Source organism: Myxocyprinus asiaticus, chromosome 20, assembly GCF_019703515.2.
Source record: "Myxocyprinus asiaticus isolate MX2 ecotype Aquarium Trade chromosome 20, UBuf_Myxa_2, whole genome shotgun sequence".
NCBI lineage: Eukaryota > Metazoa > Chordata > Actinopteri > Cypriniformes > Catostomidae > Myxocyprinus > Myxocyprinus asiaticus.
This window is the reverse complement of record NC_059363.1, coordinates 10,454,368-10,471,632: the sequence shown is the minus strand read 5'-3', so window position 1 is coordinate 10,471,632 and position 17,265 is coordinate 10,454,368. Positions and strand designations below refer to the sequence as shown.

The following is a 17,265-nucleotide window of genomic DNA, read 5'->3' as shown; positions in this document are numbered from 1 at the left end:
CTGTGAATCCACAGACTGTTATTGAAGCTTGAGGGGAAAAATACAAACCTGTCCATAATGACCTTTTCCATGTCAAGGTAGAATAATCAGATTTCACTCTGTCTTTGCCTCAGCAGGCCAGCAGACAGCTCATAAAACTCAATACACAGCATAGCTACTCATCTTCACCAGGCCAGACAGATAGCAGGTCCAAAGGGTGCTGTCATATTTAGCTACTCTATGTGTCCCCATTCTATACAGCCATTGTAGTCAGCTATTATTCAATATAGAAGTGCAAGAAATCTATAGACTTCAGTTAGAGTGGACATATTCCATTTGACATGAACAAAAGTCAGGCTTTGAGGGATAGAGGTACAGTCTGTTCAATATGTCATACTGTTGTGTACATGAGTGTCTCCACAAACTGTCAATGGATAAAACACTTTAGAACAAAAAACATCAATTAGGAAAATTACCTAATGACCTTTTCTTTAGGAAAAGGACCTAATTTTCAGGTACTCAACATTACAACATATTGACACACTGTTTCCACCCCTAATGGTCTAATTTTTGTTTGTGCCAAATTAAGCATTGTGTCTACCAGGGTCACAAATTAATCAGGGCAGAAAATGGCACTGAAAGTGGCAAAAATACCACCAAAATGTTGATGTGAAAAAGGCTTCATAATGAATTAAAGTAATAGTTCACCCAAAAATGAAAATTCTATCATCATTTACTCATCCTTATGCCATCCCAGATGTGTATGACTTTATTTCATCTGCAGAATACAAATGAAGATTTTTAGAAGAATGTTTCAGAATTTTCTTTTGGTCCATACAATGCAAGTGAATGTGTGCCAAAATTTTGAAGCTCCAAAAATCACTTCAATCAGCATAAAAGCAATCCATAAGACTCCAGTGGTTAAATCAATATCTTCAGAAGCGGTATGTTATGTGTGGGTGAGAAAAAGATCACTTTTACATTCTTCTTGTGTTTTTGGCGATTCGCATTCTTCATGAATATCGCCACTTATTGGGCAGGAAAAATATTTCAAGCAAAGAGGACTTAAATATTTATCTGTTTCTCACCCACACCTATCATATCACTTCTGAAAATATGGATTAAAACACTGGAGTCTTATGGATTAATTTTATGCTGCCTTTATGTGATTTTTGGAGCTTTAAAATTTTGGCACCCATTCACTTGCATTGTAATGGACCTACAGAGCTGAAATATTCTTAAAATCTTCATTTGAGTTCAGCAGATGAAAGAAAGTTATACACATCTGGGATGGCATAAGGGTGAGTAAATGATGAAAGAATTAAAATTTTTGGGTGAACTATTCCTTTAATCAATTTTTTTTTTTTTAAACATCTGATTTATTTCTTAAAATTAAATAATTTTGATAATTTATTTTAATAAATTGGTTAAAGTATTTTATTAAGTATTTGAAATAATAGGATGACACATAGTGTGTTTTTAAGTGGTTAGAGAAAATACGCCCCTGATAATCAACTTCAGGGGGAATATATTATCTCATAATTAAAAGAGTTAATTCAACAGGCATATTTTGTTAAACCTATGCCATAGCCCAAACCCTAACCCAAAACTTATCTATCAGGGGAGTAAAAATGTTATTTTAGAGTGAAAATCCAACCTCTGAATCACACTAATCATTGTTTGTGAACTCGATTACTTTCTGGTTTCCATCGGAGCACAACCCATGTTTTGGAGTTTGCTGGATGGATCAGTAGCTCTGGATGGAAAGGTGATCACAATTGAATCGATGTGGAAATGTCTGGTAGGGAATGGTGTTTTTCAATTAGATAGAATGGGGTTGATTTCAGGGTACCTAAACATTCATAAGCAACATGTCGATTTTCAGTGTGATCGTGTTGGTTCAGGACTTCTGCAATTAATTCCTTGACACCAAATTCCAAATAAACAGATAAGTCTTTGGCCAAAATACATCGTTCTTTAAATAATGTATAATTTTCTTAAGACTAAAAATAAATTGAACGGATTTAGCCGGATTTGCTTATCTGTCAGACACCATAAAGCATTACACTGGGCTTTGAGAAAAGTGACGAAGTGAGCTAATCTTCCAGGAATTCAATATTAAGTTCTCATCACTGTCAGGCTGGGCAGGGAATGATTAGGCTCCTCTGCAGAGATGAATGTTAACGGCTTATGTACCACGGAAACACATTCTCACATTGTTAATATGTGGATTAGGCCACTTTCTCGTTCCCAACAAAAGTATCAATTAATGAGTATAAAATGACAATGCAGCAGCTCTCTACTGCATTGCTTGCCTGTGTCAGTGCTGATCTCATGGTATTGTGAAAGAGGATATTGAAGACAGCTATTGAGATATTCAATGCTTCTAACATATTCTAACAGATTGCAGGAGCCATACATGTACCTATGCATAAGTCTGCAAAAAGCTTTAGACATGCATGTATTCACCACCATATTCAAGGCATTAATACTTAATATCAATTGTGAGCTCTGTTTGGAGTGGTTTATGACATTAAATGCTGCATTTTGCTGTCATTCAAAGGGGGAACCCAAGATGATTTCACATTTTCTCCGCCTCTCTTTTCAGTCACAATGATGAGAAGTTTGCCACAATAAATAAAATCATTAAATAACATTCCACGCCACTCCAGTGTGGAGCACCCTGCCTGGAATGCAATAGAATGCATTTTTGCACATTTTTTTATTTATTTATTTTCATTCTCATACCAAAACATGGAGGAAAAAGCCAACCAAGAATATAGTGGGATAACATTTTATAATTCTGTCAAAACTAATCATATTTATGGTCCTGTGCTTTCACATACTATAGGAGAGCGCTTTGATTTTCTCCCTGTGTTATTTAAAATTTCATCAACTTGGTCTACGACAGTACTTATTTTGCCCCACATTCTAATCTGTTCCTAACAAAGACATGCCATGCAGAGTGTGTGAAAAACGAGATCACTTCTGCGTTTGGCATGAGTAAGGGGGAGTTGTGGGGATAAATAAGAGCAGGGAGACATTGGAGACACACAGATAATCTCAGAGCGCCGCTGTGTATTTGGTCCTCAGCTCTCAACAGCAGTGATCTACAGTGATGGCATATCCATGACTTCTGAAAGGGTGAGATGGAGGTGACTCTTATAAATGTTTGCCATGAGCAGTTTTTCAAAATGACATTTTTTTTTTTTTTTTTAGCTTGGATTTAACACCCAGAGTAAGGCAGATTAATTCAATGTCTGTCAACAGTGACAATAATTTATTGCAAATGAGCAGGCAAACACAGAATCTGCACCCACAGAAAGTTCTGCAAATTTCTGCAGAATTCAACTGCTTAAAAATCATAAACTGCGCCACTACTGTCACTAAATGAAATGGAATAAATAATGATCGTTTTCAATAATCATTTTTGTTTGGGACATTCGGGCAATATTTTGATAGTGCCAGTGCCACAGTGTTCAACTTTTCATGGAAATCAATATACAAATAGCTTACTTATTGTTGTCTCTGCATATTAAGCTGGGGTTGGAGAAAGTCTTTTAACATCGTAAAAATCAGTGTACACTTCCGTTTTGAATATTCAGCTAATTTGATTATGCTTTCAACTACCTATAAGAGTGTAGTACTCTCAGCTCCATTCAATACACTTTGACATATTTCAATTAATTCTGCAGATTTTCTCTCCAAATCTGTGAAAAGCAGGTTGGTAGATTCTGTTTGGGCCTACATATGAGCAACATTCTCTGAAAATGCTCTTTTACAGTATGGTGGTACAATCTAATGCATTAAGTCTATCTCTCTCTTTTTGTGTCTGTTCTCCTGTTTGTGTTTCATCATCTTATGGCTTCCTAATAGACCACAGACGACATGGTCTCATCGGCAGAATGCTCCAGTGATGACGAGGACTTTGCTGAGTGCGAAGGACATGCAGGTGGGCTAGGTCAGTTAAATTTTGCTTGTCTCTATGTCGTGGCCTTTCATTTGCAACTGAGGATCAGATCCTCAAAGCATCGCCTACCCCCCTCCCCCCCATGGATATAAAAAGTGTAACTTCCTGCCCAATCCAACCCAAGTGCACCAGTATAGAGACATGGCTATAGTAAAATGTAAAAGAAAAACAAATAAAATAGGTTTGCATTTCTAATGCGTAGTCCATTCAGTAGCCTAGAATCAGAGCTGATCTCAAATCATTCCTCCCAAGCTTTAATTATGAGCTACACTTGGCCATGGGGTTTTCCGAAGTGGTTAACATGATCACACTTAATACTAATTTTGTCCACAGTGCCTATTATCAGCGCATACGTACAAAATTAGTACAGAAACGTGACATGTTCTCTGCATTGATGCTTCAAAATGTATCATACTCTGAGGTTTGTGGTAGTGGACTGCGTTTTGGCACATGATACATTTTGAGTTTTCTCTCTGAACTTTGCTTTCAGCCAAATAGTTGAGTGATATCTGTCAGTCTTTCCAATTGTTTTTTGTTTCCTCATTTCAATAGGCTTGATCTAAGTTAACTTTCTTTAATAGAGAACAGATATCATCGAATTTCTGTGTACAAATTTTTGTTTTCTGTTGTTATGCTTTTTTCTAACAATATAATTTTGCCTGAGTGTGAACAAAAGTGTTCTGCTAATTTTTTTTCCAACCCAAATATGAAAAATATAATTCAGTGATTAAAAAAATAAAGAGAGAGAGAGATAAAGAGAGAGAGAGAGAGAGATTTGAGAGAAGTTGGGTTACGGTACCTTTGAAAAAGTCTGTCATGTCTTTGAGAAAGATGTAAATTTATGATTGCAGTTATAGGTAGAGAATTTAAATTTCATTCTTTTATAAATCATGAGAGATCAAATGACTTGTACAATCATTTGAATAAAACACCACCAGATATTATTATATCGATTTTTTTAAACATCTAAAAAATTGACCTGCTCATAACAAAGAAGATTTACTTTTTACATTTACATATTCATTTGGCAAATGCTTTTATCCAATGTGACTTGCAGTGCATTTTAGATATACAGTACATTTGATAATTTTTTCCCCCCTGGGAATAAAACCCATGACCATGCTCTCGCTAGCTCCACGCTGTGACACTATTACATTGACCCCATGCATTCTTTGTAGGTTTTGTAATCTTTTTCTTTACTGACTGAACTACTGACTTGACAGACCAAAATAAAACTTGAACATTCAACAGGTGGTCCCTCTTTGGGACCACAGATCTAAAAAATAATAATAAAAAAAAGTAATGCAATTGTTACTACTCTTTACCATCTATAAAACAATGCGTCATAATTTCAGTTCCCAAAGCCATTCCATGGCTTGTTAGTTTCATCTATTGCATGGCCTATTATATAACTATCTATTATCACAGAAATGTGTAACATGTTTATTGTGTCCCATTCTATGAAATCGTATATGGTTATGTTTACACGTAGACATGACAGGCTATTGTCATCTGCTTTGTTTGCTGTAACCCGCTTTGACCCTCTGCAATTCTCTCAAATGTCAATCCCAATTTTTTCCGAATGACAGTCACCAGGTTAGCGGTTTGAGAATAATGTCCATCTTTCTTAAATCTTTATGTACCCATAAAGAAAGCTATTGACAGGGTCCCAATCATCCAGTCACGTTTACACAGAAATTCATGCCATTCTAACCTCTACATCGATTGATGTGAACGGCTGCATGAAACATCGCTGCAGGGTTTTGTCCTCATATTTGCAGAGTATTATTTGCCGCATGCGTGGGGTACTTGACTCGCCCTCTTGATTTCATGAGCTTGTTTGTGGTTTCTATTGTTTTCGATGAAGTCCTCATCTGTTTCCCAGCTATCCAAAAGCAACAGTCCTGTCACCTCGCCTCATCTTGTTCCGCATGATATTTTGGTGTTGAAATCAGATTTTCCTCCATTTTTCTCAAGCATCTGTGCCATTCGGCTTGACCTTGAACATTGCCATTATTGATTAACAAAGCAAATAACAGGCAACAAAATCTTTTCTTGCCATCAAAAGACTTTTTGAGCTCAAGTGTTGACAGTAATCTTAAGAAAGTTGTGTTTTAAGAATGACCCACACCCTTGTACCCCTTCTCTTTACTACTTTACAGAGCCTTTCTGCATACTAAGGAACTTTTGAATGCAGATGGCATAGAAAGACTTTTATTGCCGCAAACTGTACGCTTCTTAATGGCCTTGTTTATACCTGGTATTAAGATCAGTCTCAGGTGATTTGGGCCGACACAGATCACTTTTTACACCTGCTAGTAACCTTTCGATGGGAACATTTCTGATTTTGTGACTAGATACAGTAGATCATTTAATATGTCAGTGGATTATTGCATGTTGACAACGCAAAAAAATAAAAATAATAAATTATATATATATATATATATATATGTTTACATAAAAATGCACTAAAATCTCTTCTAAAAAAATACTAGAATTTTTTTTACTCTAAGTAAAGATTTTTTTTACTCTAAGCACAAATGTGATGTTTAAAGCAAAATTCTCATATATTTTCGGAAAGACTACCTATATTAAATGAACTTTGGATGTGCATGTTGATACCAAGCATACTAAAGAAGTTTAGTATGATCAGATGTTCAGATGGTTATTGTCTTTTAAAAACAGACATAACTGGCAAAGTTTAAAACGCTGGTCACATCAGGATGGAGTAGCATTTAATACTACAAATGGGATATAGTTACATGCATTTTCAACTACCTCCGAATGTAGTTTTAGTGATCTGTTCACAATCCATTTTGAGCCCTGTTTACACTTGTATTTAGCGCTGTCCACTTGTGATCGGACCACCCATGACAGATCTTGATATCAGGTGTGAACGAGGTCAATGTTATGGTTTCTCAAGCAGCCACTTGTGGCATGGTAACATAGTAGCTGCTAGTCAGAGCCATTTTTCAGAATATTCTCTCATTCTTCAGTGCATGGCACCATTTTTTGTGCTTCATGCATATACTCACCATCAGACTAACCTGAGTGCTGTATGTACGAGCCAGTTTTAACAAAGCATCATTCCTCAAGCTTTAATGGTTGCAAAGATTTCTGCTGCATTTCCAAGTCGTTTTCCTGTCTGTGTCTTGACGTGTTGTCATCTGATTCTGTTCTCTGTTTGTAAAATTGTTGGGTTTTCCCATTATCCCTTTCTGGAATTCCATAGGAGGGCTTATACTGATTCAGGATATGCTTCCAAAACATTCTGTAGAGCAATTTTGCTTTAATTTTCTCAGACTCCAATCTTTCTCTGCTTACAAAACTCATTATCTGAAAGTTCGCACCTGCATACAAACTACTGGAATAATATTTTTACGATGTAAAGTGGTATGGGGATATTTTAGGAAAAGAGTTTGCTTACAACTCCTTAAATGTATTCAGTTAATTTTGAAACACTTCTAAATGGGTCTCATTATCAGAGTGTTTAAAATGATTACATTAAACTATCTATCTTTGAACAAGAAAAAAGGTGAAGTGAATTTGGAATTGAAGGTAAGAAGCCTCTAGAGACTTAATTATCTTTGTGACTGAAGTATTTCTCACTCTCATATTTAACAGTAGAGTTTGTATATGCAGGAATGGGTCAATGTAATGCATTTACTCTAAAGTTGCTTTACAGATATGTGTTAGCGTGTGGTGTAATACTTAAGGGCAAAGTTCCAAATCTCTGCAGCACTGTGATTTGTTCAGGTCATCTTATATTCAGGCTTTTGATTAAATAAATATAATCAGAAATTAACAAACTCCAGTTTTGCTTGGCAGGGATAGCAATTTGTTTGTGTCTGCTGAAAAGTCCCACGATACTCTTCTATCATTAAAACCACCAGCAAAACCATCAGCAAAGCACAACAGTTATTAAAAAAAAAAAAAAAAAAAATGAATTCAAGAAAATGCCATTTTTCAAAACCACTAGAAATGTAGAATGTACCAAAGAAGGAAATGGCTTGTTGTATGTAAACCTATAATGTTTACATACAACAAGCCCACTTATTTTAACTCATAATAAAGTATTTCGTTTTGGCCGTAATAAAATATTTCAGTCTCAGCCCCGTTTTCTTGTGACCTACAAGCGATTTCAGAGGCATAGAATGTTTAAATGCCACAGGGAGAACAAGACTTAAATTGAACATAGTTTGGAAAGGAACATAAATTCCAATAATTGCAACAGATATTTCTCTTTAGCAATGTCTGAAAATTTACTTGATTTGCACCAAGGAATCAGTGGCTTACTGTATATTGGCCTTTACTGCCTCTCATCCTTTCCACCATGCTAATTAATGGTGTTTATGTGAAGGGACTGATTTTTTTTTTTTTTTTTTTTTTTTTTTTTTTTTAAATGGACGAGTGTTTACCTGAAAGGAACTTTATAAATTTGTGTTATCTTCAACAGTCGTGTATTGACTGCAACTAATGTGTTACGCTTCCTTATATGAACACCAGGTGGCATTATATGCTGCACTCAGATTTCAGACTTTTCAAATTCAGAAATAGGCTGGAATTCAGTTTTTAGTCTGATTCCAGCATAAATATACTTTTAAATAAGTGTAGATAAGTGTAGCTGATTAGACAGAGGTGAGAGTCTTTAGACTCAAAAGCAATTAGATGCCTTCGGAATGCATGAAATGGAGGGGGGGAAAGGTAGAACAAAGGCAAGAATGGTCCAGATTAGAGAGACAGTATTGCTTGGCCCCGTTCTGTGCCAAGAGAAAGGGGGTATGTTTTTATCACAGGCCGGCAGGTGGCTTTTCTTCATTACAGCTCCAGTTTAATTAGCTGTCCATACAGTGGAACCAGAGATAAGAATGTACAATACACCTCATATTGAGACACATCTCCTGTGTATGAAAAGTTTGAATATTCTCAATGCAAATATCATTTTATCTGTTACCATATTTGCATTCTAATGGGGCACCTTCTTGTACACTGACATAGAAGCTTACCATGGGTCTTGCTAAAAGGCTTCATATCATGAGGAATAAAGAGATAAAAACCTATGGTGTTCTCTGGAAACATACTGTAACTTTCAGAAATCAAAACTTAATCCCCAGTTCCAAAAAGAGCACACTAAGCTTCAACTTCCACAACTTTGTGACATCAGACAGATGAATGCATCAACATATGATTGTCAATGTTTATATGTCAATTGTGTATACAGAAATTTGGCCGGCCCAGTCATGGTGATGTAATAATGAGAAAGCCAGACAGAGACTATTATTCCTAAACACCACATTAAATTATGATAAGATTAAAATGTGTGAGAGTTTGTCAAACCTAGTGCTGTTCCTGCCTGTGTGTAGTACCTACCCCTTAGCATATCTTTCTGCAGAATCAGGCTCATTGTGCTGTGAATTCGCCAACAGTATTTTAAAAGTTTTGCAGTTGAAATTGGTCTGTGCTTACCAAAATTCAAATCACTGCCTCCTCCAAAGCCACATAGTCCACAGAGTGGTGCCAAAAGCAAGTTGTATTTTTAGTTGTAAATTATGTAATACAGTCAACAGGAATGCCTTTTTATTAACTCCTAAACCCCAACCCTAAACTTAACTTTCAGTAGAGTAGAAATGTAATTTTAGAGTGAAATTATAACTTTCGGATCGCACTGAGCATTGTGTGTTCTCAATTACTTACTAGTTCCAACAGGACCAAAACCAATATCTGTAATGCTAGAGAAAAATGTGATCATGCTTGAGTTGATGCAAAAATGTCCAACATGATCATCAAACAGAAAGTCAGCACATTGTTTCTGACAGTTCCGGTACCGTAGGACCGACCACATTATGCAGAATCACCGACAAGTGGCATCTTGTATCAGACATTTTTGCATCAGCTACAGCATATTAAGCCTTTCTCTGTGGCATGACCGGAAGCACATTGCGTCAGTTGTGTGGGAGACCCGGGGTCGGAATGTGTCGGTACGCTGTTATGGACCATGCACGACATGGATGGGTTAAGCTGTTGCACACCGTCTCCATGGATGCAAGCAGGGTCCAATTAGGGGTGGCAAAGCAAATTTTTTTGAGTGATAAAATACGGCATCGTCCCATTTTTAAAGATGAAATTATGCATCCTGTATCGATTCAATACGGTACATGATTTGTCCCGTATTTAAGCTGGTCAGATGGCGTTACGGTAAAATCGTTCCAGATCACTAATTTAAAGTTGATATAGGTTGGAAATTTTGCCTACGATGGGTAAGGGACTGTCTGAAAAGTCCACACATTGTCCTAAAATGTGCTAATACTGTGGAGGGTGTGATAAGGGACCGTCTGAAATGTCCACACATTGTGCTAAAACTGTGGATTTTTGTTCTATATAAATGGTCAATAATATGTACAAAATTACACAGATCGAGTCATAAAGACAAAAAGAACAGGTGAAGGAAAAAATAAAATACAAAATAAATAAAACAAATACCAACCAAAATGTACTGAATAAGCTAAAGAAGATAAATAATCAAAAGATACAAATAAATAATATGTTTTATAATATATATATATAAGTCATGGGTCAGGAAAGTTCACATTTTAGCATATAAGAAAGGATATACAATTATTATTATTAATTACTCAACACATTTATTGCTACAGCTGTGGAGAATGTGGTAAGGGGCCGTGATATCCTCCCCCCTCCGTACATTTGAGTGTCCCTTATTTTACAACTTCAAAAGTGGCAACCCTACATGCCACCCTTCTTGACCTAACCCTGCCCTAAAGCTTTCAGAGAGTTTGTTTCTATTTTCTATTGAAATGTTCTATTCTCAACCCTCTTGTGGAATTCCTCAGTCAATACTCTGCTGCTTTTGAACCAAAGTCTGTGGGTACCAAACATGATTATGGATTTTTCTTTCACTCTAAGATATATCATTCAAATATAATGGGTTTAGAATACTGGTATAGAAAAACGAGGAATTTGCTCTTTTATCCGGCAATGTGCAGTGAGAGCAAACAGACAGACATCCGTGACCTACAGGCCATGGTTAAAAGGCTTCTGTGACCTCGCTGAACCTTTGATGTCTGATTTGACCCCCAGCTTGCTGTGTTGTCCGTCTACTCTCCCTAAATGCAACTTACTTTACGCATGCGTCAACATCTTGCAGTAAAAAAGAATTAACCCATTTTCAGCCAATTTTCCTCTCTCTTTGACATACATCCAGACTGCACGCTCGTTACATGTTTAAGACTAACAATGACAGATATATTTGTCTTTGGGTCACATGACAGAGGACACAGTTGTACTGTCCCTCTTGATTGTGTCTGTTTTATAGTTTGTGCATCTGGTTGTAGTGTGTGAAAATTAGAATTGCTTTGTTCTTTCGTCTCTGCGAATTTTGTCTTTTTAGTTTATACACACTCAAATAAATTTCATTTTTTTGTTGGTTACCATTTTTTGAATAGCTGAATTTTTGGGTTCAAAATTTGTGGTGAAATTTAAACTAGATGTAACTATCAAATCACAGTTATCAATAATTTGATAACATGTTTTAATTTTTGGTCTTCTTTTTTTAGATTTGGAACTAATTCATTGAAAATGCCATGTGCTTCAACTGATAAATCATCTGACAATGCAAAATCACAACAAGTATCACAACAGGAATAATATTGCAATATCTTACCTGTTTAAACAATTCCATAAATTTCATAAAGCACATGATCGTCAGTGAAAAGGTTCCAGATCTTGATATGATTCTTGTTTTGTTTTGTTTTTTTTGTTGTGTTTTTTTTTTCATATTCTGACAGTGATCTTGATAAACAATTGACGTTTAAAGAATATTTTAAAACTGCATGGCGAAGAAGTTGCAGTTTAGGGTTTGTCAGATTGTCAGTGTTAGAGTTTTGTTCTTTTTTGTAGATGGGCATGTATATGCTCATTGTTTGTATATCCCCATCCCTTCCTTACAGCCAAAAACGTTAATGCTGCCCAACCGCTTCGTACTGCCTATACATGGACATGGCAACTGACTTACACAATCACCCCCATCATTGTCATCTCCTATGTAGTATGTTCATAGGTCCAATTCCCTTCTCACACCCCTTTACTCCTCCTCCCCCCTCTAGCTATAGTAAAATATGTACAGTCATCCATTCACTCAAACCTAAAGATTAAAACCAATCTAAGCAAAAAGTTGAATTGCTAGGATGTAGATTAAAAAAAAAAAAAAAGAAAAAGAAAATGCTATATATATCAAAGGCTCATATGTATAGTTTTTGTAAGAAAACTGGATTATTTATCAAAGTAACGACAAAACAGAATAATGTTGAAGTTTATTTTTCATGTTATGTGGTGTGGATGTATGTGTTGTTGCCTCCCTGTACTCTCTGATATGGGAACAAAAGTATATATATCTAACCAGAAACATGATGACCAGTCATTATGTTTGCACAAGAAAAAAAAAATTGTCCAAGAACATTCTTACACAACTTTCTTTTGTACGTTTTTTTTTTTCTTCATGCCAAAATCATGCGGGCAATTTGTTGATGTAAGTTGACAAAACACTTGGAATGCTTTTATGTTTTCAGTGTATATACTGTTGATAATTTGCTTGTTTACATGTGTAATATTATGTGGTCAGAAGTTCTGATCTCAGTTTGCTAAAATTAGATTAGACTTATATATTGGATAAATTGGATTTGTATATTGCCTGTTTGTCAGTCTTGAGTATTGTACTGTTTGCTATGACTAGTTAATAATAATTTACGCCATTGGCTTTGGTTTACTTTCATTATCATTTCAGTCTGCATTTTTGTTCTAGAGTTATTTTCATTTTGGATTTTTTTTTTTTTTTTTTTTTGGTATGTATTAACATGATGGCAGTTTTATCTTCCTGTTGCAATGACAGTCTGAATATCTAGCAAGTAAAAATCATATACAAACCTACTTATGTATCTTTGTATGACAGATTAACAAGATGTTTTCCTAGTATAACAATTGCCTTATTCCTTATAAACTACACACTTTGTAGTTTATAACTCAAGGCATAACTGTTCATCTTACTGAAATAATGAATTCCAAGTTTCCTTCGTACTGTAACAGGCACCTAAGTAACTAAAAGTCTAGAGGATAGATTTGTGTGGAAATATACTATTATTATTCTAGTTAGAATTACTTGCCTTGTGAAATCCTAATGTTTAATGTTGTGTTTACAATAACTTCTTTCAGTTACAGCCAGTCTAGAATTATCAGTGTTATTCCTCACCGCTTTAACAAAATACATCCAACATTGCTTTGAAGTTGTGTTTTTTCATGTAGGTACTTACTGAATTTCTAATCACTAAAAGATCTGTGTCAGTCTTAGTCTTATGAAACCAACCGTTTCCAATTGGTAATGGGGGTAGTAATAATTTGGCTGTCATTGCACAATGAAGATAGTAAATTGCATTGGCTTTATGAAGCCGTTCAAAAGGCAAGAGGCAGAACAACACTGGGGAGCAAGATTTTCCATCACATACTATAATTATATATAGAAATTCTAGACAGTAGGTGCTTTTTCATTTCAACTATACAAACTGTTGACATGCAAATCAACTTCTTAAGGAACATTTGAAAATCTTATGAGGTGAGACCAACTCATAGCATATGTATATAAAGGAATTTTACATTGATTTTTCTTCTGACATTTATTTTTAGAACACATGCATCTATACATGAAACATGAAATCAGGGTAGTAGCAGTGATAGATAAATTTTGCATCAGAGTATTTACATTTTGCACACAAACAATGCATTTCAAAGTTATGCAAATTATTAAAAATATTATTTAAAAAATATTACGTACATTATTAGGCTGTTTCCAATCATTCGAAAAAGAAAATCCAAAAATATAACTGGCTCACCAGTGAAGTCCTCTCAAGCCCTTTTGATGCCAATTTATAGTCGTTTCTGTTTTTGGTTATTGGATATTGGTTTGCTATTGTCTTTGAGTTTCCTTACATTTTCTTTGTAGAAGTATGTTCTGCCTTGTCTCCATTACCAGTCTTTCTTTCCCCCGAACATAAGATTTTGTCGTATCATTGTTCTTTCAATGTAGATGTTCAATAACATGCCCTCATGTCTGTGTTCAATTGTAGGAGGTGAATTAGTTATCCCAGTACTAGTCAAGGACCCCTTAGAGCTCCCCTCTGTAGCCAGTCGTACACCCTCCATCCCCTTTCCCACAACCCTCCGCCCCCACCTCACCATTATTGAGACCACCAAAGAGTCCCTGTCCATGGCCACTGAGGCAGGGGTACCTTGCTTGTCGGACCAAGGCAGCGATGATTGTGATGATGATGATGATGGCTTGGTGATTTCTGGGTTTGGCTCTGGGGAAGCGTACAACTCTAACCTACCCCCTACCGATGATGAAGATTTTTACACCACCTTCTCCTTGGTAACAGATAAGACCTTGTCTTCGTCGGCCTTTGAAGGTGGCTACAAAGCTCACTCACCTAAGTGGGGATCCAAGGACTTTAGACCTAACAAAGTCTCTGATTCTGGTAGGACTACTACCACCGCTTTCCCCCCCAAGCTGAGCCGCTCCACAACCACGTCCACGCCACCCAAACTACCTGCAGGCAAAATGAATCACAGAGAGCTAAAGCCCCAGCCCGACATAGTCTTGCTGCCATTGCCCACTTCCTATGAGGTAGACAACACAAAGCTGAAGAGCCCATTAATAACCTCCCCCATGTTCCGTAATGTACCCACAGCAATCCCCACGGAGCCGGGCATCAGGCGGGTTCCGGGGGCCTCCGAGGTGGTCCGTGAATCTAGCAGCACCACCGGAATGGTCGTTGGGATAGTGTCCGCTGCAGCTTTATGCATCCTAATTCTGCTGTATGCCATGTATAAGTACAGAAACAGGGATGAGGGATCCTACCAAGTGGACGAGACCCGGAATTACATAACCAACTCAGCACAGAGCAATGGAGCAGTCATGAAGGACAAACAGCAGAGCTCAAAAAGCAGCAACAAGAAACAGAAAAACAAGGACAAGGAGTACTACGTGTAAGAATCCGAGAGAGGCGTAACAGAACATTGATCTGTTTGAGGGCTGCACCGACAGAAGCTGAACCTTGGCGCTGTGCTGAGATTGCAAACTCTGACACGTGAACTGTACCATAAAGCACACTTAAGCATAACGAGAAGGTAAATAGCAACATTAGTGACCTTATTCCTCTATCTGGTCGGAGACATTATCAGTGTAGAATATTCCACTGCTACATCATAATCCTAAGCAACTTTTAGCGGTATGTGATCCTTGCCGTAAATCTTGTTTCTTTTTTTTCTTTTTTCCTTTTATTTTCTTGTAATTCTGTAAAAAAAAAGAAAAAAAGAAAAAAAAAAGAAGAGGAGAAAGATATATCGGCCATTTCGAGCATGTAAGAGAAAGTAAGACAGAAAAAAGGACTCCCAACAATATATATATATATATATATATATATATATATATATATATATATATATATATATATATATATATATATATATATATAAGTGATACATTTGAATACATTTGTATTGTTTATACATTACATGTGGTGTCTTATAATTTTTTGCTTTTTGCAAAAGAAGAAAAAACTATGTAATAAATTACATTTGCAAAAGACAGGTCACTGAGGACAGCACAGCACTGTTATGACATTTTAATTGTGCAACCAACTGTAATATTGAAAATGTGTGAGTTACGAGAAAGACAGTTAAGTTTTCTTGTCTCAGTAAAGCGACTGATTGTAGTGCATGTCATGCCATCCTTCGCTTTGATATACCATGTTCGACTAGCAATGCTTGAACACGTCCACCAGGCCTATCCAATCATCAGACCCCTTACAGCAACAACAAGGGACCACGTTCCCGAATCTCTCTCTGTTTCTTTGCAGCCAGTTGCTGATTGGAACTTTTTCAATCGTATGTATGTTGGTCCATTTGCTCTCATCTTTTTATACAGCTGTCTGGTGCAGACTGGTGCAGTGCTATGATACTGTTAAAGGATGTCTATACAAAAATAAATCTAATGTGAAATGTGTGGAAAATTCTATCTGTTGTCACAGTCAACTGTGTAAAACAACAAATTTGTTTACATATTTTATTACATGATATAGCGGTTGTACTTTGTAGGTAGATGATGTACATACAAACCTAAGTTGTATTTTTTTTTTTTATAATTCTATTGTACAGAGAGATAATTTCATTTATCAGTGTATTTCATGAAGATAATATGACACAGTCGACTCATGTGAAACAAAGACTTTGCCGTGTTGAATATATACACGTTTTGTAAGGAAAAGCAGAGAATATTGTTAGATTAGAGGTCTAATCTTTCACGCCGATGTTTGGCATGGATATTTGAAGCTGTCAAAATACAAGACACACCTCTAAATTGTATCAAGGTTTTCTTGTTATCAGTTGTTTTATTTATAGAAGAATCAAAGAAATATGTAATAAAGACAGACTAATATGGATACACACATATGAAGCTCAAATAATTTATGCTGTGTGATTATTACCTTAAGTCTTAATTCGAGTGGCCTGGACTGCAGTAAACCCTGTTGCATCGATGCACTTTTTTGGCATTTGTGTTCTTATTCATGTATATTTTTGCTTCTTTTTTTTTTTCTTTTTTTTGTGCCATTTATATATATATATATATATATATATATATATATATATATATATATAGTTTATTAATCACTGTACCATAAATATGTGGAGATGTGGCAATGTTATTTTTAATATTTATTTTCTATTCAACATCATGTGCGGTGTTATTATTTTCATTTATGAAATCATAGTCATGTGGCTTTGCTTCAACAAATATATGACAATGGTGTATAATAAAACATTCCATGGAGGTTGATCATATATCAGTGGTCTTAATATGCACTCATATCTAAGCTCATCTGCGGAATTTCAGTATGTGTCAGTGATACATATGTTTCTAGCATCCATCATGCTGGACAGCATGAACATTTTAATTTCCTGAACTGAGACTGAAATATGTTATGCTTAGCATGTGTTTAATGGAATAAATGGCTTACTTTGTTTTTTAGGACAGGAAAGGTGCAGTCCACATTTGTTTTGAAGAAACTGAAAGATGTTAGAGCCAGTCAGACAAATCGCAGTAGTAATGGATCAATATCCACCAGTGTTTCCAATAAAAAAATCACAAAATGTCATGTATGCAATTCTTTTGCAAACCACTGTAGCTTTAATGAGAATGATGGAATTTATATTTTCAAATTTAGATCCTCTATCCTCAAAAACCTATTACCAAT

At 35.9% G+C, this 17,265-nt stretch overlaps 1 protein-coding gene across 16 annotated transcripts in view; it reads left to right on the top strand.

The window, feature by feature from the left end:
- Positions 1–16,462, top strand: part of LOC127411478 (neurexin-3a-like) — a 501,739-nt gene extending 485,277 nt beyond the window's left edge. For 7 of the 16 annotated variants that reach the window (XM_051647066.1, XM_051647070.1, XM_051647071.1 and 4 more), the window contains 2 exons: positions 3,856–3,940; positions 14,080–16,462. In XM_051647066.1, the coding sequence (XP_051503026.1) occupies positions 3,856–3,940; positions 14,080–15,002 (1,008 nt within the window). In that variant the 3' untranslated portion in view covers positions 15,003–16,462. Of the gene's footprint in view, positions 1–3,855; positions 3,941–11,913; positions 12,492–14,079 lie in introns of all 16 variants that reach the window. The other 9 variants (XM_051647076.1, XM_051647073.1, XM_051647077.1 and 6 more) reach the window with 4 other exon arrangements.
- Positions 16,463–17,265: the final 803 nt, after the last annotated feature.